This window comes from Rhinichthys klamathensis, unplaced genomic scaffold (assembly GCF_029890125.1).
Source record: "Rhinichthys klamathensis goyatoka isolate OS25496 unplaced genomic scaffold, OSU_Roscu_1.1 h1tg000056l_1, whole genome shotgun sequence".
Taxonomy (NCBI): Eukaryota; Metazoa; Chordata; class Actinopteri; order Cypriniformes; family Leuciscidae; genus Rhinichthys; species Rhinichthys klamathensis.
Genome location: NW_026606601.1, coordinates 3,597,167 through 3,622,975, shown reverse-complemented (window position 1 = coordinate 3,622,975; position 25,809 = coordinate 3,597,167). Strand labels below are relative to the sequence as shown.

At 38.1% G+C, this 25,809-nt stretch overlaps 2 protein-coding genes across 4 annotated transcripts; one reads left to right on the top strand and one right to left on the bottom strand.

Annotated features, from left to right (window-relative positions):
* Positions 1-461: 461 nt before the first annotated feature.
* LOC130083587 (syntaxin-10) lies at positions 462-6,049 on the top strand. Of its 2 annotated transcripts, XR_008806858.1 has the most exons (9): positions 462-571; positions 1,083-1,252; positions 1,491-1,585; positions 1,764-1,826; positions 1,905-2,006; positions 2,678-2,784; positions 2,877-2,971; positions 4,458-4,627; positions 4,711-6,049. XR_008806858.1 is itself a non-coding variant. In XM_056248670.1 (8 exons), exons 1-8 carry the CDS (start codon positions 537-539, stop codon positions 4,532-4,534), a joined length of 744 nt encoding a protein of 247 aa, XP_056104645.1. In that variant the 5' UTR covers positions 462-536; the 3' UTR covers positions 4,535-6,049. The 2 variants fall into 2 exon arrangements, 1 of the variants encoding a protein (XP_056104645.1); XM_056248670.1 differs by having other exon boundaries at positions 4,458-6,049.
* An 8,482-nt stretch (positions 6,050-14,531) lies between these two features.
* nacc1b (nucleus accumbens associated 1, BEN and BTB (POZ) domain containing b) lies at positions 14,532-25,766 on the bottom strand. 2 transcript variants are annotated; one of them, XM_056248668.1, is made up of 5 exons: positions 25,391-25,766; positions 19,298-20,311; positions 18,417-18,702; positions 17,830-17,927; positions 14,532-15,730 (listed from the first exon to the last, which is right to left on the bottom strand). In XM_056248668.1, the coding sequence occupies exons 2-5, from the start codon at positions 20,286-20,288 to the stop codon at positions 15,426-15,428; spliced, it is 1,680 nt and encodes a 559-aa protein (XP_056104643.1). In that variant the 5' UTR covers positions 20,289-20,311; positions 25,391-25,766; the 3' UTR covers positions 14,532-15,425. The 2 variants fall into 2 exon arrangements, with proteins under 2 accessions (XP_056104643.1, XP_056104644.1); XM_056248669.1 differs by lacking the exon at positions 25,391-25,766 and adding an exon at positions 24,336-24,714.
* Positions 25,767-25,809: the final 43 nt, after the last annotated feature.

The window sequence follows — 25,809 nt, the reverse complement described above, 5'->3', positions numbered from 1 at the left end:
AGACTACATTACATATTTACATTACATATTTTTTGTGTTCCCATTTGCTCAAATAACAAAAGAAAAACCCCACTGTAGTGGACTGATACTCCCGACTGATGTTGATTTCTGACGTCAACCCGATTTTCATTTTCAACCACAATACAACGTCTGTCCAACGTTGGAGATTAACGTCAAAATGACGTTGGATTCTGACATCAACCTGATTTTAATTTTCAACGTTGGGTTTGGTCTTCTAAATGCGAATTTTGTTTTTTGGACAATTTTTGGAGCACACTAGCTTATAGATAACAGTAAGGCTAACATATTCATACTAAAAGCCAAAAAACTTTAAATAGGGCACAATAAAAATGTAAAAATATTAAAAAATATTTAAATATTAGAAACTTAAAAAAGGTCAATGTTAATATTGGAACATGCTATGTATGGAACATGTTTGTTTAGAGTTTACGGGCTTTTATTTTGAAAACTCGTGCGTGGGTATACAATCCATCTTGCCGTTGACTTCACGCAGCTCCTAAAGCACAGGGGCTAATATGTCGATGGAGGATCCTTTTTTCGTGGTTAAAGGGTAAGAAAAGTTATCTTCCTCTTCCCTGCCTTATTGTCTGTCTTCCGTCTTTGTCTAAATGACACCAGGTTGATATTGACAGGTTAATTTAAGTGTTAGTGAAGTATCTTTAATCACTACCTGGTACTCCAGTCATTGTCACATTATTAATGTTTCCATGTGATTTTACTTATAAACTTCCCTAATAAACAAAATACAGGTGTGTTTTTAGTTGAGTTTTAGTGATCTGGAAGGTTGAATTAAGTCTAAAGAAGCCAGAGACATTTTATAGTGGCTTGTGTTGTTGACTGGAGTGTAAACACACTGATTTATGTTGCATGTGTTTGTGTGGCAATGTCATTCATTTAATGTACAGATACAAACCACAAAATAATCATATACATCACCCCACCACGACAGTAGCCTAACTACCACCGGAGTAGTGCTTATGTAAAAGTTGTTTGCTTCTGATAAACACCTTTGATTCCTTTGAAGTAGAAAGGGTTTGACAGTTTGCTCCTCTATGTGGCAGGGAGGTACAGAAGGCCCTGTCTAAAGCACAGGGGCTGTTTGAGCGCTGGGAGGAGCTGCTGCAGGAAGAAACACCCGTCAGTCGCGATGAGCTGGACTGGAGCACCAATGAACTCCGAAACTGCCTAAGGGCCATCGACTGGGACCTAGAGGACCTGCATGAAACCATCAGTATCCTGCCATAAACCAAAGCCCAATGATGCCTTCAAATATCAAAATGACGACACTTTAGTCGGAATGTTACACAAATACCGTGTGCCTTGATACCTCAGTTTAGCAAAAGGGAGATTAAGGTGCTAAAAGACTGTAACGTTATAGTTTTCAAAAGGAAAATACTTAACTATTCTACTGATCTCAAACTTTTGAACTCAAAATAAGCAGAACTCATTATAATCCTTGACAGTATCAGGTATTGTGGAGGCAAACCCTGGAAAGTTCCGTTTAGGGGAATATGAACTCCAGGAGAGGCAGGACTTTGTGAAGCGAACACGGAATTCTGTGCAGGTGTCAATCACTCTCCTATTCTCTCTCTCTCTCTCTCTCTCTCTCTCTCTCTCTCTCTCTCTCTCTCTCTCTCTCTCTCTCTCTCTATCTCTATCTCTATCTCTATCTATATATATATATATTAATTAATGATATGGTGTAGTCTTAGTCTTGTACATGAGTGTGTTTCTGTGTGTAGATGATGAAAGAGCAGCTCTCTAGTCCCTTAGCTGTGGCCCAAGCAGAGAAGAAAAACAGACAGGTGAGTGATTCATTCACTATTTCACTAAAATGACTGTGAATGGATTCATATGGTCATGCTTGCGTCCGTGTCTGACAGGCTCTGCTGGGGGCCACAGAAAAGGATCGTTACGCCGGTCTGGAGCCTCACCTGGTGTCTGCAAACTCCAGATACATTCAGGAGCAACAGGAACAGCAGCAGGTAAAAGACATGAGGTCAAAAAAATAATTGTTATCTGTGAAAATATTATTACTTGACAATATTCCAAAGAGCATCTTATAAGCTTCACAGAAAACAAGGAAATGTGACCTTTTAGTGGCAAGTAGTTCAGATACTTAAAGGAATAGTTCACCCAAAAATTACAATTATCCCATAGATTACTCGGCCTCAAGCCATCCTAGGTGTATATGACTTTCTTCTTTCAGCCAAACACAATCTGAGTTATTTAAAAATATATATATCCTGGCTCTTTTCAGCTTTGTAATGGCATGAATTGGAAGTTGTGATAGTATTTTCTTCTCTTTTGTGACGTATATCAGAGTGAAACGGCTTCTCGGACAAGAAAAAATGTAGGGCAGGACTTGATTTTGTCAAACGGGAATTGATTGGATGGTTGGATCGTTGTGATTTGCTATTGGTTGATCTCATGTGAGTGACAGGTTGCCCCCCCTCGCACCAGTAAACATGTCATCAGAGAAGAGATGTCGCTGCAAGAGTTATTATTTATTAAAGATCACTAGGGCACATGAATAAAAAGATTTTGTCCATTAAAAACCAAGAATTGTCCATTTTGATTTCATGGCAGAAAATGGTAAATATTTCTTCTTTGTTCGTTTTACGTCATAACTTTCCCAACTTGTCTTTCTCTGCAGCTGATCATGCAGGACCAGGATGAGCACTTGGAGCTGGTCACAGGCAGTATCCGTGTCCTGAAGGACATGTCCAGCAGGATAGGAGACGAGCTGGATGAACAGGCAGTGTAGGATATTGAAGAATAAACAGAAACACTAGCATGTGGATTTTTCTAATACTCAATATTGTTTTTATTGCCATGTGTGCTTGTTGTCCTAGTATGCTCGGGGAGTTTAGTGAGGAGATGGACCAGACCGGTTCTAGAATGGACTCAGTGTTGAAGAAAATGGAGAAGGTTTCACACATGACCAGCAGTGAGTGCTTTTACTCCTTTATTGTGTGTTCTTCTACTTCTAACGTTGTTATATCATTCACAGCAAATGTTTGTAATTTCAGCCTAAAATGTTATGTTATTATATTTATCATTCAAAAGTTTGGGGTTGGTATTTCTGAAATGTTTTTGAAAGATGTTGCGCTCACCAAGGCTGCATTTATTTGTTCAAAAATACAGTAAAAACAGGAATATTGTGAAATATGATTACAATTAAAAAGACAAACAATTAAATGTAATTTATTCCTGTTTAGCATCATTACTCCAGTCTTCAATGTAATGTTTCTTATTATTATCAATGTTGAAAATATTTGTGCTGCTTAATATTTTTGTGAAAACCGTGATACATTTTTGTCAGGATTTTTTTTTGGAATAAAAATGTTCAAAAGAGCAGCATTTATTTCAAATAGACTTTTATTTTGTAACAGTGCAAAAGTGTTTAGTGTCATTTTTGATTTTAATATCTTTTCTGAATAAAACTTGCGAACGAAAAATCTTACTGACCTAAAAGGAAGCATTTAACTTTTTCTCAAACGTTCTCATTCATTGTTTTCACAAGCTTTATATCTTTAATTATCTTAATTTTGCTAGGCTTAAAGGGATACTCCACTTTTTTTTGGAAATAGGCTCATTTTACAACTCCCCCAGAGTTAAACTGTTGAGTTTTACCGTTTTTGAATCCATTCAGCCGATCTCCGGTTCTGGCGGTACCACTTTTAGCATAGCTTAGCATACATCATTGGAGTGGACAAGACCATTAGCATTTCTAAAAAAAAAAAAATGACCAAAGAGTTTCGATATTTTTCCTATTTAAAACTTGACTCTTCTGTAGTTACATCGTGCACTAAGACCGACGGAAATGTAAAGTTGCGATTTTCTAGGCTGATATGGCTAGGAACTATACTCTCATTCCTGCGTAATAATCAAGAAACTTCACTGCCGTACCATGAGTGCAGCAGGCGTAATGATATGACGCAGCGCCTTAAAAAAGGCTACCTTCCGTCAACACAACGGAACTATTTTCAGGCGCTGCGTCATATCATTACGCCTGCTGCACTCATGGTAAGGCAGTAAAGTTTCTTGATTATTACGCAGGAATGAGAGTATAGTTCCTAGCCATATCAGCCTAGAAAATCGCAACTTTACATTTCCGTCGGTCTTAGTGCACGATGTAACTACAGAAGAGTCCAGTTTTAAATAGGAAAAATATCGAAACTCTTTGGTCATTTTTTTTTTTTTTTTTTTTAGAAATGCTAATGGTCTTGTCCACTTCAATGATGTATGCTAAGCTATGCTAAAAGTGGTACCGCCAGAACCGGAGATCGGCTGAATGGATTCAAAAACGGTAAAACTCAACAGTTTAACTCTGGGGGAGTTGTAAAATGAGCCTATTTCCAAAAGAAGTGGAGTATCCCTTTAAGAAACGAGCATGAGATTTTGACTTGGATCATATGTGTTGTGTGTTGCAGGTCGGAGACAGTGGTGTGCTATTGGAGTTCTTGTAATCATACTGATCGTGGTGCTCATTTTGTTCTTCACCATTTAAACCAGACTCTTCTTCGGTTTGGCCCTCCATCATGCCAAAAGCTTACAGAAGAATTTTACCATGATGCTTCCACCTCAGCTTCCATGATCCTTTGTGAGAAAGAGATCCCAGTTATTTTTTATAGTCCTTTCTCGTCTTTTTGCCTTCATCTAATCCATATGTCTTCTGGCTCTCAGCATTTCACTCTCTCCCGCTGCTTTTGGATTGGAGTTATTGTCGACTGGAAGGTCTAATCCAGAATTTCACTAGTGCTGAGATGGAAGTTAACAGTTATTATATTTCTTATGTTTTATTTGTGGTACAGAGTATAAGTGGGGGATGAGGAATTTGATATTGCCTTATTATATTTTTATATGTTTGATTCTTACAGCAGCATAGTAATTGTGTACATTATAAATGCCCGTGAAAGAGGTTGACCATAAATATGTTCACCAATTATGTAACAATTTAAATGTTGTTGTTATTGGTTGATTCAGATTTAAAGCACAATGAGTAATGCAGGCTCATAGCGCCCTCTAGATCTGTAACGTCATGATAGAAACCTCTGAAGTCATCAAATAACAATCATCAAACAACCTATGATGGTGTGCATTGGAAATTGTTTGTAAATTGGAAATTATAGCAAGAAATGTAGGGTTATTTAAATGGTTTTAAAGCAAAGTCGCACCTTTAACATGAGGTTAACATTTGCATTTTACATGTTTGCTTTTCCTTTATGGATAAATTTGACACTTTATTGCATTATTTGAGTGAGCTTATGTAAAATTGCTTGCAGAAAAATCATCAAATTTGCCTGCACTTTTCATGAATCTTCATGGATGTGCTGCTTTTATGGGTTGGGATTTCCCATATTTTAGACTATGATTTGGTTATTCTTGTAATATTTGAGTTTCCCCATATTTGAAAATATAATTTTATGCATTGTTTTTGAGATTACTGTACATTGGACTGTGAAGTTTCATATTACTGTGGAGATGTGTATAGAATCATTTGGACATTCTTTGTCTCAATTGATGGTGTGGGTTAAGCCTTCACTGCATGCCAAAGTGATATTCCAGACCCATTACTCCAATGATAATAATATATATATTTAAATATATTTGTCATTTTACTATTTTTCAAAGGAAAATGCTATTAACTGCTCTTTTAATATCAGCGAGATGCATGTACTGAAAGTCAGCTATATTAACTGACAACATCCCCTCAAGAGCTGATCGGACCCCACTGTTAGGATCATCACTTGATATTTCTATTCCTGAACTTGAGCTCAGATTGTGCCCATCTGTGGGTGTGCTAATGAACATTTTGTACTGCTATCCTCCGTGCCAATGAGTTGTTTCCAGTGTGCCCTCTGATCTGAGACACTACGTGCCTGTGGGTGAATGTATTATGTTCAGTATAAATGCTTTCCTCTCTGAATATGACATTTCAGTATTCTCTTGTTTCTTGTAATATGATTAAGTAAATAAACCCTTGACTGAAAATCAGATCCAACTTCAAACGTAAGATTTTTTTGAATATTCTAAGCCTTAACATATTTTAGTACTCACTGCTACTAAAAATGTGGAACAATGAACTAAAACTTATTACCTCTTACATGCCCTTTTAAGGAGATTTGGTACGCATATGATTGTCTTTTATTTGCAAAGTAATGTCTTTCAGTGCTGCCTGCATATAAATAATTGCATTTCAAAAGTATAATGCCCTTGTCACTTGTTTTTGTAAGCATTTGTATTGTATACAAATTTTGCCATCTTGATAAATTCAAATGGTCCCTGAATAAAGTTTATGACTTTGACATGCCATTCATTTTTCCAGGTCATTTTTCAAATTGCATGCACCACATTAATAAATAACTTTATAGCAGGGATACACGGCATTTGTTATTTTCTTTCACAATAAAGATACATATCATGCAAAATATAATCTAAAGGACCCTTTTCACGGACTGTGATGACGCATTTCCACTTTTATAATACACATTTATAACGCTATACGTTGTGTTTATATTACCTTTGTAGAAAAAAAAAAAAAAGACTAACGGCTGAGATAGTGATGTATTTTTTACATCTTTCTCTCTTCTGACTGCTGTAATCTCTTTATTTTTTCCCTCTTGAAAGTCATGGAAACGCTGTTGTCTGCGTTTACACGACAACGATGTAGCTAAGTTACATTAGCATTTTTCGCGTACAGACGACAACGTTAAAAGTCAAAACGACCACTGTTTACACTGATCCGCGAAAATGATTAAAAACTCTGTATAATGCCGCTAGGCCAGAAATTGGCGAAGTTACTAATGAAAAATTATGCGCCTGCTTATTCATGACGTCACCGTTTTCACAAATTCGCATTTTTGTAGTTTACATGGAGACAACTGTCTCTTTTTCAAAAACTTGAACTTTGAAACCCGATTTCTAAATTTTACTTTTCAGGCGCCCAAAACACGTTGTCGTGTAAATGAACGGCCAAAAACGCATACGTGCCCGTTTTTAGCTAAACGGTGTCATGAAAACGGCCCCTCATACGACTTCCGCTTCTGAGAACCGGAAATGTGAAAAAGGTCCATCTGTAACTGCTTTAAAATAAATGACTAAGTCACACATTAAAACAAAAGCCAAACACAATAATTTTCTTTGTTACAAACCTTTTTTATTAAGATGTATTTTCTTGATTATCTTTTCTTTTTCTTTTTTACAGTAATGTGCAATTTTCTTTCTTGTTGGGTCACAGTTAAGGAATACACAAAGTTATTGGCACTTGGAACACAGAGGAAACACTGGCATGTACTCAGGGTGGGGTGAAGGGGATTTTGACATCAGTAGACGCTACTGCATTTGTTTCCAAAAAGGTTTCTGGGGAATAACATCTCATGCTGTGAGTGCACAACTAACAATCAAACTTCATTAGTGTTTCTATGTATAATGTACAGTATATATAGATTTGTATTTATATATGTATATTCATATATCTATACTGGAAAATAAAAAAAGCTGAAAGATCCCTGCGGCCACACCAGAGACATGCTCTCCGGAGCCATGCTGACGGTCGGAGCTCCCGGCCCCTGGTGAGGTATGAATCTACCATTTACATCTAGTTCCTGTAACACCGTTCAGACAAATCTGAACAGCAGCACGTCGAGGGGTCTCTCGTCACATGACCTGTTTTAGGGCACAGGGGCCAGGGAGGTATGGCTGAAGGTGTCGGGAGGTAGATCCACGCACATGTATTGGTCTCTGGTGGGCAGGGACATACAAGGAGCAATATATGTTTGAAATCTGTAAAAAGTCTTTGAGGTTGCCGGCAGCGCAGAAGCGCACAGAAGGGTGAAGTAAATGTACATGGAGCAGAGGGACAGAGGCATGTTTATACTGGGGGAGAGAACACTGGAAAGGTGAAACGAGATTAACAGGTTGATAGACATCTAAGGATAAAATGTATAAGATAACAGTTTAAGAGAGGTATGTCTTCATCCGAGGCTTTTGATTGCATCTTTCATTGTTTTTCCTGTGTACATGCCTCTACTTTTTCCACATAACTGAGGTGGAGTGTGTGTATATACTGTATAGTCATTCACACAGAACGCGTTCTTGCACCTAAAAACACATTGAGACGTGTTTTTAAGTTAAGATAACACAGGGAAATCCGTTGTTTTTTTTCATGCACTGGTCAATTTTGACATTTTGGGCTTCCATAACATCTTTTGGACTAGTAAAAAAGAAAACATCCAAAATACACATATTTTATTACTCTTCATCTAACTGGGTTTGTAGATTTCAATTATACCTGTAAGGGCTATTTTCTCAAAATGATTCCAATGTTCAGATTTCTAAGCTGGAAATTTAAGCAAATTAGTGCATATTTAATTAGATAATGCCTCGTTTGCATATATAAACAACATTTCAGAAAATGTGTAATACAAACCATTTGTCTTAATGTATTATGATTAATCATCTGGGAAATATGATGATATAATATATATATATATAATTTTTTTTAAAGATTATTTTTACCATATGCACCAGTGGTGCAACATAAACAACATTTCAGAAAATGTGTAATACAAACCATTTGTCTTAATGTATTATGATTAATCATCTGGGAAAGTATGATGAGATATATATATATATATATATATATAAAAAATTTACAATATTTTTTTTACCATATGCACCAGTGGTGTCTTGCCTTAAAAGTCTAAATTGAACTTTTTTTCAACCACAATAAATAGACATCCAACAAGCACAAGGTTTACATATAAAAACAATATAAAAAAAAAACCCAGCACAGTTAAATGCAAAAATGTGTTCTGTGTGAACCAGCCCTAAGACTCAGAATTAAAGAAAAAAAAAAAGAAAAAAGAAATTGATTGAAAATGTAAAAAGTTGAACTCCCCATTGCTCAATCGAATCAGAAGCAGAGAGAGGGCACTGAAGGTGCGAAAGTTCGGGTCTTCAACTTCTTTTAAGGCCAAGCACCCATTGCTGTCCATAAAGACGGAGAATGGATCCCCTTTTACATATTATATAAAACTGAGTGTTGCACTTTAAGCCTGGCCATGCATATATATAACCATATTAATGTATTTACATATGACGCTTATATTGCAAAGACATTAAAATAAGAAATAACTATTAATTATTGTATTAAAAATAAAATATCCATTTTATTTTATTTAATGTGGGAGTACAAATACAATTTTAGCTGAACATCTTTAGCTTTTTATTTTGTAGTCAATCAACACTACAAAATAAAAATAGGGTTGCAGACCCTCCATTGAAGACCCCTAAGACAAACTATGAACAGTCCCCTCTCTCTTGTAAAATAAACACAATTAAATGAATTTAATATCTTCAGAAAATGATAAATTTGTAGCGCTCTAAGCTCCATTTAAACACATTTTACAATATTTAATTTCATTCTTTGTCCCATAGGAAAAAAAAAAAACTTTAATTTTTAATAGGAATTTAATAATAAAGTAAAGTTTCACATAAAAATTGCAGTGTCAAATACTTAGTTCGTGATAGTTGTCCGCAATTCCCCATATTGGCCATTTGTTAATAAAGTGTCATATTAAGTATTGATTGTTTTGATCGTCACATTGGTAAAATTCAGCAGAAACAATTTATTTTAGTTCGGAATAAACGCAATAACATTTCCTTGTATTTGGCAGTTCAGAAACATTTTAAACACAGCTGTGTACATTTTCTCCTGTTCAGGGGTTATTAAATAAAACCTAAAAAATGAGAATTAAAATCAAGTCAGATTACAAGGTTTTTCTTCTAAATCCTTTGCTGTCCCTTATTGGCCAGGAGAAGTAACTGCATTGCAGTTCTCTTTTCTACCTGCAGCATTTATGAAGTCTGACACCAGGTGGCGCTCATACACATGCCATTCAACATCATTCAAAGATCCTCTTTACCAGCAAACTAATTCAGTAACAAATGATTTCTTTAAGACAGAAAAAAATAATAACATAAAGCTTGCAGTGCATGAAGACCCTAACTCCTTACATCTACGCTCCTTCATACGCTCATCCATCCCTAAAATAATGACATTTCAATACAGTGAAATCGCTTTCAGCTCGTTTCAGCTGCCCTCATGCTTTCCCAGCACTTCTCTTGATCCTAGCTATTGTACAAGTTTCTTTACAACTCTACAGTCTATGTTAAAAATCAGTAGCATCTCAATGGCCAAGCACTATTCTAAAGCAGAACAAAACATAGATAAGAAAAACAAAGATACGTTGTACGCCTTACATTTTATCCCTCATTTTTTTTATGGTTTTCTTTTTTCTTTTTTTTTTGCAAGTCTCAATTCGAAGCTTGACCTCAGTTGTTCTGTTTGTCCTGCGTGATTCTTACTCAGAATACATGTATTTTAATTGAAGAACTAAAAGGATCTTGCACAAAAGACCATGAACCCAGGGTGCGGGTCAGGGGTTAAACTTCTACACTGGGTAATTCCACTCAAGTTCATCGGGTTCAGAGTTCAGCGCACACTGTGTACCCAATCTCACCAATGCACCACTGAGCAGAACATGTTAAGAAGTGATTCATGAGTCGAAAACATCACAAAATCCAGCCCCCGTGGACACGCATGCTGGCTGCTTCCTAAAAAACCTCCTGGTCTCTCCCTACGTGTCCAACATTATAAAAAAAAAACAATAATAATATGTATCAAGCTGTACATCACAGGATTCAGCTCCTTATATGTACATTCCAAAAGGATGAAGAAATGTCGACAGCTTTTATCTTTTTCTCTCTCGTTGTTTTTCAAAAGGTGCTATGAGGAACAGTCCAACACAAAGCCATATTTTTGCAGTCACCATCAATCAAATATTATTTTTTTACTTTTTTTTTGGACAGTGGAATGGTACGCACGCACGCACGCACGCGAGCGCGCACACACACACAATTGTGTTCACATGTTGCTGTGTTCACTTGACATTTAAAGGGATAGTTCACCCCAAAATTAAAATCTCTCATTATTTACTCCTTTAAGTTGTCCTAAATTTCCTTTTTTCTGCTAAACACAGAAGACAATATTTTGAAAAATGTGGGTAACTGTAGCCACTGACTTCCATAGTAATTTTTTCCCATACTAAAGAAAGTCAATGGCTACCGTCAACTGTCTGGTTACCGACATTCTTCAAAACATCTTCTGTGTTCAGCAGAAGAAAGAAAGTCATATAGGTTTGGAACAACTTGAGGATGAGTAAATGATGAAAGAATTTATTTTGGTTGGTCTAAGTCAACATAAAAATGGCATTCGCAATCCCTTTTAATTCCACAATATGTCAGAATTGGAATATTTAATAAGAAACCAAAATATAGGGCAGGATTTGATTTGATTTTAACAACTTGAATATGATTGGATCACTAAAAGTGGTTGTTCTACAGTACTGAAGTCGACTGTAAAGAGGATGCATTAGCATTAAATTACTGGTTTTAGAAACAAAAGAAGTTATTTCAAAGCAATTTTTTTCATTCCATTGGAAAAAAACATTTATCATTTTGGAATAACATGCACAGAAATGATTCACAATAACAGCAGGGGCCTCATGAATAAATGTTGCATAAGCACAAAATAGCCATTGAAATGTGCATGATATGTTTTCCATGCAAAAAGATATTAAAAAAACTAACATTCTAACATGGATGAATCATTCACAATAAGATCTATTATATGCATTTAGAAAATAGGGTGAATTGTCATTTCATGGCGACTTTAAATGCAGTAGGAAGTTATATTATCTGGATAATGCATGTGTAAATTGCATGCAAATTAGGCTATGCATAATAAAAAGCTTTGTGGATTCCATATATGGTTATTTCAGGGAGAAGATGAGGTGGAAAAGTTCTGGCAAACGTATGGTTTTATAAATCTGACAACTTTTGATTATACTCAAACACTGGCATGGGTGGGTATGGATTTTTTTTGTGCGTGTATAAAGTTGAATACATGAAACCCCAGAAATGTGCATTAAAAAGAATCAATTTTGATTTCATTTTAACTCTACAATGACGAAACAAAACCAATGGAGCCAAACCAGATTGGATTCAATGCGAGCTGATGTTTGTTTAATCAAAGCGTACCCATTTGATGCCTCCATTTGGGAAATGGCTCACTGCACCAGTTGTGTGTTTAAGTGTGTGTGTGTGTGTGCATCCATTCCCTCCCCTCTCTGCTTGCGTCTGCACTGTATGTCTCCCTCTCTGAGTCAGACAAAAACAAACAGAGCTCTCTGATCTCTGCATACACACATACCAACCACCCACCCATCCATCAACCCACACACACAATGCACATATTCCACAGTCAAACACCAACACCACCCACGCACACTCTCTCAGACATGCATTTGGCACACAAAAACCAGACGTACACACATTTGAGCACGTTCACATAAACAATGAGCGCGCATAAAGAGCATGCCTTTGGCTCAGGCTCTCGCTTTCCTGTCAGCCTCCTCGCATGAATGCAGACATTAGCACGTGTGCCTCCAAAAATGGAAATGAAAAAAAGGAGGCTGAGAAATAAGTAGCAGAGAGAGCACACATGCATACAGACTCATCCAGGCATTCTGTGCCCTCCCTTCCAAGAATTTCTTTCTCTGTCACAGACTAGTTGTGCAAGACTCTCAGGCACCAACTTCCACTCTTTAAGGCAGTGCTGAACAATCCAGCTCAGATTTCTGTGCAAATATCTCATTCGTATCCCATCGTACTGTGATTAAGACTTGGTGCAGTCTCTTAGGATCGTACCACGTGGCCGAGAGGTACAATTCTTCTGTGCCCTGGCCCAGTGCTCAAAAAAACAACAACTTGCCTTTGTCCTTTTCTTCCATGAAATGTCTAGGTAAACGGCTTTAAAAATGTAATTTAAAGAGATGGCTCACCCAAAATTATGATGATTGTATTTTGAGCAATATCCAAGTCAACGGTCACTAAAACTATTTGGAGCGATATCAACATTCTTTAAAGGAGAACTCCGGCACAAAATGAACCTTTGGTCTAATAAAACATTGGTACCTAGTCAACCGTTCTCTGAGATTTGTTTTCATGATAATCGAATGTAAAGAGTTTTATCTCTAAAAACTGTTTAGCGTATAACGCGAGTAATGGGGGCATATAATAAGTAAAAAGAAATCGCTAGTTTATACCACTAACAAGGCTCAAAATAGCCCCACACGAACACAGTAACATATCTAATCAAACCACGTAACATATCTAATCAAACCACGAACGCCATTCATACAGTTCAGCTCACTTAGCACGTCGTTCGTGGTTTGATTAGTCGAGACTGTTTTCCAAAGATGTTTCCTCCTGTCTGTATACACGAAGTGGACTGTCTTTATCTTTATCTTCTTATTAAATGGTCTGTACACTTACAAAGCGATTTCTTTTTACTTTTTTTTTTTACTTTTATTATATGCCCCCATTACTAGCGTTATACGCTAAACAGTTTTTCAAGAAAAAACTCTTTACATTCGATTATCATGAAAACAAATCTCAGAGAACGGTTGACTAGGTACCAATGTTTTATAAGACCAAAGGTTCACTTTGCACCGGAGTTCTCCTTTAAAATTTCTTCTTTTGTATTTCACAAATTTCAGCAAAACTTCACATGCAAAAAAATAGTAATAGCGTAGAGAAGTATGAAACTCTCAATAGCGGTTATTCCTATTGGAATGGCATGTTTCTACCCACATTATTTTGTTGAACAATGGTAAATGTGACCGCATCTTAAAGAAAATCATACAGGTTTAGGAACGACATAATTGGGCGAGTAGATTTTAAAAGAAAAGATAAAAATAAAATTGTAAACATTAAAAACCCAAAAATAACAGGGGTAAATGTGCTTATATAGTTTTTTTTAAGTTAAAACTTTTTATCATAATTTTGGACTGGGATGATCTTGACCAATCGCAGCTTTTCTTAAGCCATAATCAATATATATAGCCAACCATTACAGGAAATAAGTGTGCTTAAAACACCTGAAGATGCAGGTCATACTTTGGGAATCTAATTTTAACACATACTGGTGCAACTGCACTTTTAAATAACATGGTCACTTTCTTTCATCTCCAAACCTGGGGTTACAACCGCTCTTTATTATGATTACAGACTTCAAGAACTTCTCTTTCTGAAACCCGAAACACTTGAAAACGGACTTTTCAAATCCACATAATAAGACTACAAAAGAGCTTCCAATCTCAGAGTGGTCTTTACTGATTTGGAGCCACCATAGCTGTGGCACTGATGCCCGTTTCAGTGCCAATCTCTAATGCTGCACTCGGCCCACTTCATCAGAGCGTTTAGTGCATCTCTGTCAGAGGCGCTGAGGCGTAGCATGTCAGAATGCGCCATGCGGCAGCATGCACCACACTTGTGTGATAGGTGCATGAAGCAGTCAGCTATGAGACATAGTCTGCAGCCGCCATGCACACTCATTTACACAACACACAGACGCCATCTATACAAAACTACATAAAGGACATAAAGAGAAATGTAAAAGGCCTTAATGTTTTTTAAGCTTGTGAGAGTGTTTTGGGATTTGCTTTGCAGATGTTTGACAGTAAAAACTTGTCGATTTGATTAAACCTACCAAAGTAACAATATTAAGCCTTGGTAATATACCAAAATAAAATGATTCAAATAGATTTTAGATTTCGCTAATGCAAAAACATGTGGACAACAATTCACCATTCATTGATTCAAAAGGTGAGAATCTTGCACAGACCCTCTCTATCGACAATCAAAACGACACAGTAGTTTCACACATAGCAAAACAGATTCATCTGCCTCTTACAAATTCATATCACAAATCATGACAAACTGCTTCTCTTGGGATACTTGGCAAGACAAATAGTGGAAAAGTTGGCAAAAAATTACAAATGTTGTTCAAATAAGAATATTTAAAAGAAAAAAGGTGCCTAAGGGTGTTGGTGCAAGAAGAGGAAATGGGGTCCAAAAAGCAGATATACAGCTACTAAATATTAACAGATGAATACAATCTTACGTCCAGCAAAATTAACTTTCTGGATTCTCCAAAAAAGATACATTCAGAATCATGCCAGTGTTCAAAGACTGGATAGGAGCTTCCAGACACCATTTCCCCTTCAGATCACCCCAAATGTCCTCAAAGGTCCCTCCTCTTCAGGAATGTGTTTCTGCAGTATGGAGAGGAGGGCCCACAATGTACAATAAAAAAAAAAAAAAAAAATCTATAGGGAAATAAAAATAACCAGATTTTGAAGTGGGATTCAACAACAGTCTTCATAAAGACATACACTTCTCGACTCCGTGTTGACATCAACGCCCAAGGTGAGACTGAGATACGATGGAGGAGTGGAAGGGAAAGAATAACTGAACCATGGTATTGTTACTCACTAAAACAGGCTGCTACCATCCCCGCTCACACCTTGCAGGGCATCTGTAGATGAATGGCCTGAATCAGAGGCCGTGCCACCTTCCAGGGATCCTGTTTCAAAAGCATGCTCCACCCCCAAGCCGTCAGACTCCATTTTGGCAGCGTCCGGAAGGAAGTTGGCATATGCGTCGCTTTCTGCCATCAGAAGCTTCAGTTTCGGAATCCAGCTCTTGCGTACCACGCGCCGTGCGTTAGTGCACATGTCTGCAGCGATCGCGTTCATTTCGCTCTCTTTGAAACTAGGAGCAAAGTTCTGGCAGTAAACTGGAGATTTAAAAAAACACAATTATTTTTTACTATCGTTTGTCTTTCATGCACTTTTTACATGGAGATATTTAATGCTTCAAGTCACAAGTAGCAACAGATATTTCCTTCCACATTGTGACGAACATCCAATTATCAGAAAAATATATACAGGTCCTTCTCATAAAATTAGCATATTGTGATAAAGTTCTTTTTTTTGCATAATGTAATGATAAAAATTAAACTTTCATATATTTTAGATTCATTGCACACCAACTGAAATATTTCAGGTCTTTTATTGTTTTAATACTGATGATTTTGGCATACAGCTCATGAAAACCCAAAATTCCTGTCTCAAAAAATTTGCATATTTCATCCGACCAATAAAATAAGTGTTTTTAATAAAATAAAATAAAAGTCAACCTTCAAATAATTATGTTCAGTTATGCACTCAATAGTCAATACTTGGTCGGGTGCAGAAATGACTGCTTCAATGCGGCGTGGCATGGAGGCAATCAGCCTGTGGCACTGCTGAGGTGTTATGGAGGCCCAGGATGCTTCGATAGCGGCCTTAAGCTCATCCAGAGTGTTGGGTCTTGCGTCTCTCAACTTTCTCTTCACAATATCCCACAGATTCTCTATGGGGTTCAGGTCAGGAGAGTTGGTAGGCCAATTGAGCACAGTAATACCATGGTCAGTAAACCATTTACCAGTGGTTTTGGCACTGTGAGCAGGTGCCAGGTCGTGCTGAAAAATGAAATCTTCATCTCCATAAAGCTTTTCAGCAGATGGAAGCATGAAGTGCTCCAAAATCTCCTGATAGCTAGCTGCATTGACCCTGCCCTAGATAAAACACAGTGCACCAACACCAGCAGCTGACATGGCACCCCAGACCATCACTGACTTTGGGTACTTGACACTGGACTTCAGGCATTTTGGCATTTCCTTCTCCCCAGTCTTCCTCCAGACTCTGGCACCTTGATTTCCCGAATGACATGCAAAACTGAGCAACAGTCCAGTGCTGCTTCTCTGTAGCCCAGGTCAGGCGCTTCTGCCGCTGTTTCTGGTTCAAAAGTGGCTTGACCTGGGGAATGCGGCACCTGTAGCCCATTTCCTGCACACGCCTGTGCACGGTGGCTCTGGATGTTTCTACTCCAAACTCAGTCCACTGCTTCCGCAGGTCCCCCAAGGTCTGGAATCGGTCCTTCTCCACAATCTTCCTCAGGGTCCGGTCACCTCTTCTCGTTGTGCAGCGTTTTTTGCCACACTTTTTCCTTCCCACTGAGGTGCCTTGATACAGCACTCTGGGAACAGCCTATTTGTTCAGAAATTTCTTTCTGTCTTACCCTCTTGCTTGAGGGCGTCAATGATGGCCTTCTGGACAGCAGTCAGGTCGGCAGTCTTACCCATGATTGCGGTTTTGAGTAATGAAACAGGCTGGGAGTTTTTAAAAACCTCAGGAATCTTTTGCAGGTGTTTAGAGTTAATTAGTTGATTCAGATGATTAGGTTAATAGCTCGTTTAGAGACCCTTTTCATGATATGCTAATTTTTTGAGACAGGAATTTTGGGTTTTCATGAGCTGTATGCCAAAATCATCAGTATTAAAACAATAAAAGACCTGAAATATTTCAGTTGGTGTGCAATGAATCTAAAATATATGAAAGTTTAATTTTTATCATTACATTAAGGAAAATAATGAACTTTATCACAATATGCTAATTTTTTGAGAAGGACCTGTATATAGTAGGTCAGGACTATCCATCGGTTATCCATTGATTGGATTTTGAGATGTGGGTGTTGCACTCAAAAATAAGTTTGAGCTTTAAGTCATTTGTGGAGGGTTGGGGTTTAGTCTTAATCAGTCTGTTTTTTTCACTGGAAGATCGAATTATGACATTTTGAGGCAAAAATATATGAATACACAGATGAATCATTCACAATAACATCTATAAAATGCATTAACGAAATAGATGGGGTGAATTTTCATTGCATGCCAACTTTAAAAATTCAACTGGACTGTTTTAATGTAGATAAAACTGCTGGGTTCATATTAGCTAATTTCTTTAACCAATAACAAAATATTATACCACAACATATCAGCATCAATACAGCACTTACACTTAACAGCATGGAGAACCCGACTGTCGAGTGGCTTGCGGTTGGGGTCATTCGTGGAGGACCGGATCCCTGTTCCACAGCTGTTTGCAAGAGTGCTTCTACGGGAAAAACAGAAAAGGACACTTTTAAAGTAACACACAGAATCTGACCTGTAGATTGCAAGGGCAACAGGGATCAACAAATTACTGTTCACACATACTCTTTGTGGACCGTTTTCTTCTACTAACTGAAATTGTATAAAAAAAAGTCACTTTCTAAATCCCTAAAACAATTGGTTAAATTTCCATTAATAACATGTTAATCTATTATTTACTATTAAAGAGCTGGTTCACCCAAAAATGAAAATGTTGCCATCATTTACTCACCCTCGTGTAATCCCAAACCCATATGACCATCAATTTTCATTGATACAAATAGGACATTATGCTAAACATCTCTTTTTTTGTGAAAGAAATTAATATTTGGGGGGGGTAAATGATGACAGAAATTTTATATTTTGGTGAACAATTCCTTTAAATACTAATTTATTTTAGTTTATTTTCTGCGGAATACATTAAAAGTCCAAAAAAGTCCAAAACTTCACTCACCGGTCAAAAAAGGCAGCAAGTAGCCGCCTGAGCAACACTTTGTGGCGTGTGCCCGCACTAACGTGGCAGTTCATCAGCTGAGCACGTGAAATAAAAACACTGGTGCCGGTTACTAGCTCCAGTTTCTCAGCAGGGTCACCTTCTTCATAAAGTTTAGGATGACAGCGGTTTCCGATCTGTGCAATGAGCTCTGTGGGAAGAGAGGCCAGATCTTGCCTCACTCGAACTCCTCTTCCTCTTGATTCAACTGTGAGGTGGTCGGGTAGTGATTCCACTCGTTCATTGGCTGAACCAAGATTGCAAAGCGGAAAAGACGTAAAAAAGAAGAAAAAAAAACATTACAAGAGCTTACATTGACTACCAAACTGAAGACAAATAAATTTTAATGGAACTGGTCAAGATGTTGAATATATCTCTCCCCACTGATTTACATTCTCCGTCTTTGTTTAATAAAAAATATAATTAATATACATGTAAAATAATACACATATAAAATCTCCCCATTTTGTTTAGTTCTTTCATTTTTAGTAAACGTTTTCTTGCTTTTTATATGTTGCTTAGATTCTTTTTGGGGGAACCGTAAATGTAAAAAGAGGGACAGTTTCCTCTACTGTTTATTGTTTATCTGTAATTTTGAGTTTATTGAAAACAATAAAATATATATTTTTTTAAAGTAAAAACAAAATAAATGAAATTGTCTACTTTACAATAATCCTATTGATGGAGTTCCTCAGGGCTCGATACGTGGCCCAATTCATTTCCCACAATTACATACTGAAGTCTACTATCACGATGCTGGGTTCAGCAGTGTCAGTCAATAAATTTAACTGATAAGTATTAGCAATCAGACAATGAAATTAATTCTAGTCAACTTTTCTTACCTGTTGCCCCTACATTTAGCATACTGTACATAGTGTACATATTACAGATCTGTCTGTACTGTTCTTCTGTCGTTTCGTCTGTGATTTCCTCTTCTTCTTCATCATCGTGGTAAGAGATTGGTGAGTCACTGGTGTACATGCTGGGGGTGCCTGGGCTGGTGCCGTCCGGCGTGCTACTGCTGTTGTTGTTATTGTTGTTGCTGTTGCTATTAGTGGTACTGCTTCCACCAAATAAAGCTGCACTTTGAGGTGGGGCCCCGCCCATGCCCCGTGCTGCCTCCTGCGAATAACGGGCTGCTTTTCTCATACCTCCTCCTCCACCTGCCCCTGATCCTCCACCTCCTTCACGGCTACCTCCTTCCCAAAGACGCTTTGCAACTGGAGTGCAAACCACTGAATATGATGATGCTTCTTGTTGGGGCTGATGGGCCTGAGGTTGCTGCTCTGTCTTCACCCTTGACATCAATGGAAGAGGTGTGAGACAAGAAGCAGGTCGAGCCGTTGCCGTGGTGACCGCACCCCCTCCTATGTTGCTACTCCCAGTTTGAGTAACGGGGCTCTGGGGTTCTGAGGGCGTTTCTTCTGTGTGAAGACCCTGCGAGTCACAACTTGGTGAGCTTACCTTTAGGAAGAATTCTGTGCCCTTTTCCATAATTTGCTGAATCTGCAGGAATCCTGCTGTGTACATTAAGAGAAACTGATCACCCAAGTTCATGCTAAGTCGACCGGTGTAACAGAAGGAAAGGATCTGCTGGAAGCTCTGAGGCTGAACCGCTGGTGGTAACTCCACTACAGAGCTCTTACTTCCAGAGTTGAACAAATCACGAAAGTAGGAGCTGCTGGCAGCCAGCACTGCCCGGTGGGCTTTAAATGTGTGACCCTTCACCACCACTGACAAATCACAGTACAGACCCTGAAGCCTCTGCTCATTAAGGCACTCCAGGACATTGTTGCCAAAGTTGGGAATCGCCATCTGCAGCATCTGAGCCATCGCAAAGCCCAGCACCACAGAGTCTGTGAAAACAGAAAACACTTGGTATTTTATTTTTCACCTCAATTATAAAATGATCATATAATAATGATGACCAGTGGGTAAGCCTGTACAGAATCCACATCAACGCAAGTATTATATCAGCAGCTTCCCAAAAGATATTTAGCCTGTCATTCAAATGTATACACATTCCCACACCTTGCGTGTTCGTTTTTTAAAATATTTGGATCATTTAATGTTAACAGTTAGTAATAAATAATCAGTGTCGTTTAATAAATTTTACCACATCAATTACACAGAATTCCAGACATTTTCTCACCAAATCAGTGTGGAAAATGTGAAAAAGTGTGCCGATTACATACGGTCTTACCAATGGGATATGATGACAGTCAGGTACAGTAATATTCATAAAATAACCATAAATAATTTGTAATTGTTTGTAAGAAAGTTTGAAAATCACGCAATTTCAAATTGTCAAATTTAAAATCTTGTTCTGTTTTTTAAAGACTCAACAGCTGCAAAAAATGTTTACGCAAGATGACATAATAGGTTATTAAAAAAGTTATAGAAACATGTTCAAAGGTTGAGTCAGTAAGATTTTCTAAATGTTTTTTGAGAGAAGTCTCTTTTGCTCATCAAGTCTGCATTTATTTGATAAAATATACAGTTAAAACAAGAACACTGTGAAATACTATTACAATTTAAAATAACAGTTTTCTATTTTAATATATTTTAAAATGTCACTTATTCCTGTGAAGGCAAAGCTGAATTTTTGGCAGCAATCACTCCAGTGTCACATGATCTTTCAAAAATCATAATATGCTGATTTGGTGTTCAAGTAACATTTCTTTTTATTATCAATGTTGAAAAAGGGTGTGCTGCTTAATATTTTGGAGTGAAAGAAACAGTGATCCTTTTTTTTCCAGGAAGAATTTGATGACTAAAGTTCAAAAGAAAAATCTCTTGTAACATTAAAGAGGTTTTTACTGTCACTTTTGATCAACTTAAAGCATCCTTGCTAAATAAATAAACCTTACAGACCCCACATTTTTTAATGATAGTGTAGATAACTTCTGATTAAAAAAGTCACAAAAGTCTCACACACATATTGTGTCCCTTAAATAAAGCTTCAAAGATTTTTTGAATCTCGACACACACAAACATATACATATTACATATATATCATCTATTCTTATAAAACCATGGAGACACAGTGCTACTCTCTGTTCTAACTCCAAGGTCAGTGCATGCAGTCCCACAAACAACATCCCATGACTAAGTCCGTAACATAGAAACAGAAAATACATACATACACCACAGGAAATCAGACAAAGAACAAAAGCAATAAATGTTGATACACATTCTTAATATAACTGAGGATTAGAGCTCATGCCTAGGGCCATTCAGAGGTTTTCTGTGGGTCATAAACAATTTATCCTACGGTCTATTCTTTTTAGGATCATACATATTTTAGAAAGGTCACCAGCATGTACTTAAACAAAATCCTTTTAGCAGCAGAAGATGAATGCATGGTAAACAAGAAGTGGTTCAGTGAATATTCTTTAACATAATTAGAGCACATGGCATGCCTAATGCAATGACACTCTATCCATTCTGTATTATGAAATCCAACATGCTTCAGAGTAAGTACTCGTATTTGATAGGGATGGGCCGATACCGATACTGGCATCGGGGATCGGGCCGATACCGTCCTAATATACTCGTACTCGTACTCATAAAAATTCGCCGATACCACGCACCGATACCACGTACATTTTGCAAAACGAAACTGGCCGCCGCGAGTGCTTTGTCGAGGTGAACTGAGGCATAGGAAAGTATAATGTCGGCGGTTTGGGCTCATTTCAAGATAAGGGGTGATGACAACAGCAAGGCAGACTGTGAGTTATGTTCAGCTAAGGTGTCGAGAGGAGGGAAAGAAAGTACATCGTTTAACACCAGCAATCTAATTAAACATCTGAAGACGCATCATAGATCTGATGGCCGAGCGCGCGCGCGGACGGTAATGCACTCACTCTGTGTGTGCGGGTTACTGGAGAATAAAACGATTCGCGGGACTCCCGCAAACTAGAAATATCTATGAATAAAACATAAAAACTAAAAGATTTGTATTCATCTCTTGCAGAAAAGCAACAAGAACAACTACAACAAAATAGAAACGATTTACAGGCCAGAGTTTCTATTCATAACATGGTTACAGCGTTGAGCGATGTAGCCAATCACAGACATATGTGTTGATTTCTTGAACGCAATGGCCAATCAGAAGCATTTAAGATAGACTCCCCTCACCGCTCAAAACGGACTTTTTTGTTCAGTGCTGAATTCTGTATGCTGGCAAATCCTCTAATTATAACAAACAAAGTGTGGATATTATGAAAGATTGATTGTGCAGTCAGCTTCATTGATAATAACAGAGATGTGTGAGATCGCGATGAACTGTCAGCTTTTAGGATTTATTAAGGGAGCGCACTTTGCGCGCATTCAGTCATGCCAGACCATGCACGCAGTAGCCTGCTTGCTTTTATGTTAAATTAACAGTGGTTTGTGTGTTGTTAATACATTTATTATTTTACTAATTTTTATTTATTTTTAGACTTGTTAAAACAAGCAGAGAAGAAAATAAAAACAGTCTTCTAACCTGTGTTCTAAAATAGTCGTCTTCTTTTCTGGGAGCCTATTACTTTTGCGGTAGAAATATCGGTATCGGTACTCGGTATCGGCAAGTACACAAATGTAAATACTCGTACTCGTATCGGTTTGAAAAAAAAATGGTATCGGGCCATCCCTAGTATTTGAGGTTTCTATTTGCACATTACATCATATCTGTGTACAATGACCAACAACTCTTCAAAATTAAGTGCAGTTACTTTTATGTGCATACATTGTTTACTTATGTTCATTCAGTCTGCTCAACGCTTTTAAAACTTGTGTCTCAAGAGTCCGTTAACAACTTCTTAACAATCAAAAATGCTATTGTTCATCATCACAGGATCTTCTTGAGTAGTAAAACACGACTACTGAAAAGTACCTTACAGTTTGATCAAAAATCCCCCAGTAAGGGTGTACTGAGTAATCTCACACCAACTTATTGCTTTGTGTCTCTGTGCAAAGGTTGATCAGATCGCATGCATATATAAAGATTTGTCTGGCTAAACAGTAAGGTCATGCAAAGTTACAAACCAAAATTTTGCTGCTAAAAGAAACTTCCGTTTACACTATTTAACATACGTACACACACACACACACACACACGTCTGGTCCACTATCTTTGTGGGGACTCTCCATAGACGTATTTTTATACTGTACAAACTGTATATTCTAACCCTACCCCTAAACCTACCCATCACAGAAAACTTTCTGCTCTTTTACATTTTCTAAAAACATCATTAAGTATGTTCATTAATCAATTTCCCTTGTGGGGACCATTGGCTAGTCCTCACAATGTAGGTGATTTCACGTTTTACTATTCTTGTGGGGACATTTGGTCCTCACAATGTAATAAAAACAAGAGCACACACGCACATAATCATACATTAAATGATCAAATAATGTCTATTTTCTATTTCCCAGTTACTATACTTCTGTAAAACTCTGATAGTAGCCACCAAAAAAATAATAATAATTACAGAAAGATTCTTATGCCGTTTATTGATATTATGCAAAATATTATGAACAGCATATAGTAACTAGGTATTTTGGAAATAGTAGTTCAATAAAATAGTTCATTTTTCGGATTGTGCCATCCTAATTTAAAGGGTTAAAGCTAGTCCTTTAGCTACTAGCAATCACATTTTAAGAAATTCTAATAAACTTAGTCTAGGAGTAAACTAGTAGTTTAGATGGTCGATTAATGTCTGTCTGTAGTTCAGGAGCTATTAGCGAAATGCGGTCTATTCATCCGGACTATTTGTTCTGTTTCACTCGCACAACACTATTTCCCAAAGCAGTAATAATAACAACAACAGTTTTAAGTAAAGGCATAAATGTAAAAAAAATAAATAAAAAAATAGCGATAGTTTGTAATCTCACTGTGAGAGTCGGACGCCGGTGTTTCTGTGATGTGTGCGGCCGCGGAAGGGCTGCGGTTCCCGGTGAGAGTGTGTGCCCGCACCGCTGCCCAGCTGGACACGAGCTCCGGGTTGGCACGGGCCCAGGGGGGCTATAAGAAACAATGCCCCAATTTCCTGGTTTCCTCACTTGATGCTGCGACCAAAGAGCTCAAATCTGCTCAGCTCTCAAAAATCCTGTCACCAAAATAGTCTGATAGATGAATTATTGAGAAGCCCACATCCGTTTCTCTCGCCCCCTCGGTGCCAGTGCAATGCTATGCAATGTCGGGCTGAATTACAGTCCTGTGCACACCAGAATATCAATACCCAAAACGCTTTGATTCGACCAACAGCATCCATATGCATGCATCCCAAAACGCTTTGATTCGACCAACAGCATCCATATGCATGCATTTATATTATTATCCTACCGCTACTTGCAATTTGGCTTTCTTAAGAAGTAGGCTAGTCCTAATTGTATGCACGCAGCGCAATCATTGGATTTCACGTAAAATATTCTGTGGTTAAATTCTACTCCATTTTGGAGGAAAAGGAAGGGGGCTCGGCTTCATCTTTTCCCGACATCAACAGGTCATCCCGGGACAAATGCAGCAACTGGGGGGCGAGTCACACTGATCCGCGAGACAAGACACCATTAACCACTTGAAGTCTGAAAGCGATGCACATAATGCCCTCATAAATCCTCAAATCTTCCAGAAACAAGCGCTAACACAGCAAGCGATGTTGTGTGGGCTAAAAAAGTTGGAAAATATAAACGGATGTATTGATGCACCATAAATCAAGCTCTCGGCAGCAAGTCATTGAAGTGGTTAAAGTTTTGCAAGCCCATCCCCCATCTAAAGCAATCGCACACCTTCACAAAACAATACCCCTATCCAAAAATCACCTCAACATTTTCTGTTACCCCGTGCCACAACAATAACTAATGCGACCCCTTGTTCAACCCACGTGATTGCCCCTTGACCCCACTCAAAGTGGCATGACCCTGTCTCGTGCATGCATTAAAATACTCACCCCCTCGATTGCAATCTGCTGAAAAGTGGTTCAGTGGAGGAGGGAGTCAAGACTCTTTCTCTCTACGGGTAGCCATTCATTGTGAATGCACAGGCAAGACACCCGAGCGCAGAATAATCGAGGGGTGCATCATTTTGTCACCCCGGTTAGAGCACAGAGTTACCGATCAATCATGCACAGATCAAGAAAAAGAACGCTAGCATGCAACCGTGCCGCGCGCTCTCCGCTGGATCAGTCTGTGCGCAGAAAGCGAGCCGTGCGGAGCGTCTAGACTCAGGTGGAGCCCTGGGGTCTGGGGTCTGGGTGCTACGCGCTCTGCATGCCAACGGAGCTCTGCATGGCGCACTGGAGAAGAGCTTGCTTGTACTAAACGCCTCCCAAATATGTCCATCACGTCGCTCTAATGGGGTCACATTATA

Coding starts and splice junctions, on each gene's coding strand:
- LOC130083587 (XM_056248670.1), top strand. CDS start 537: ATGTCGATGGAGGATCCTTTTTTCGTGGTTAAAGG. Junction 2,007..2,677: donor AGCAACAGGAACAGCAGCAG/GTAAAAGACATG, acceptor CTTTCTCTGCAG/CTGATCATGCAGGACCAGGA. Junction 2,972..4,457: donor GGTTTCACACATGACCAGCA/GTGAGTGCTTTT, acceptor TGTGTGTTGCAG/GTCGGAGACAGTGGTGTGCT.
- nacc1b (XM_056248668.1), bottom strand. CDS start 20,288: ATGGCTCAGATGCTGCAGATGGCGATTCCCAACTTTGGCAACAATGTC. Junction 18,703..19,297: donor GCTAAATGTAGGGGCAACAG/GTAAGAAAAGTT, acceptor ATCTTGGTTCAG/CCAATGAACGAGTGGAATCA. Junction 17,928..18,416: donor CTTGCTGCCTTTTTTGACCG/GTGAGTGAAGTT, acceptor TTTTTCCCGTAG/AAGCACTCTTGCAAACAGCT.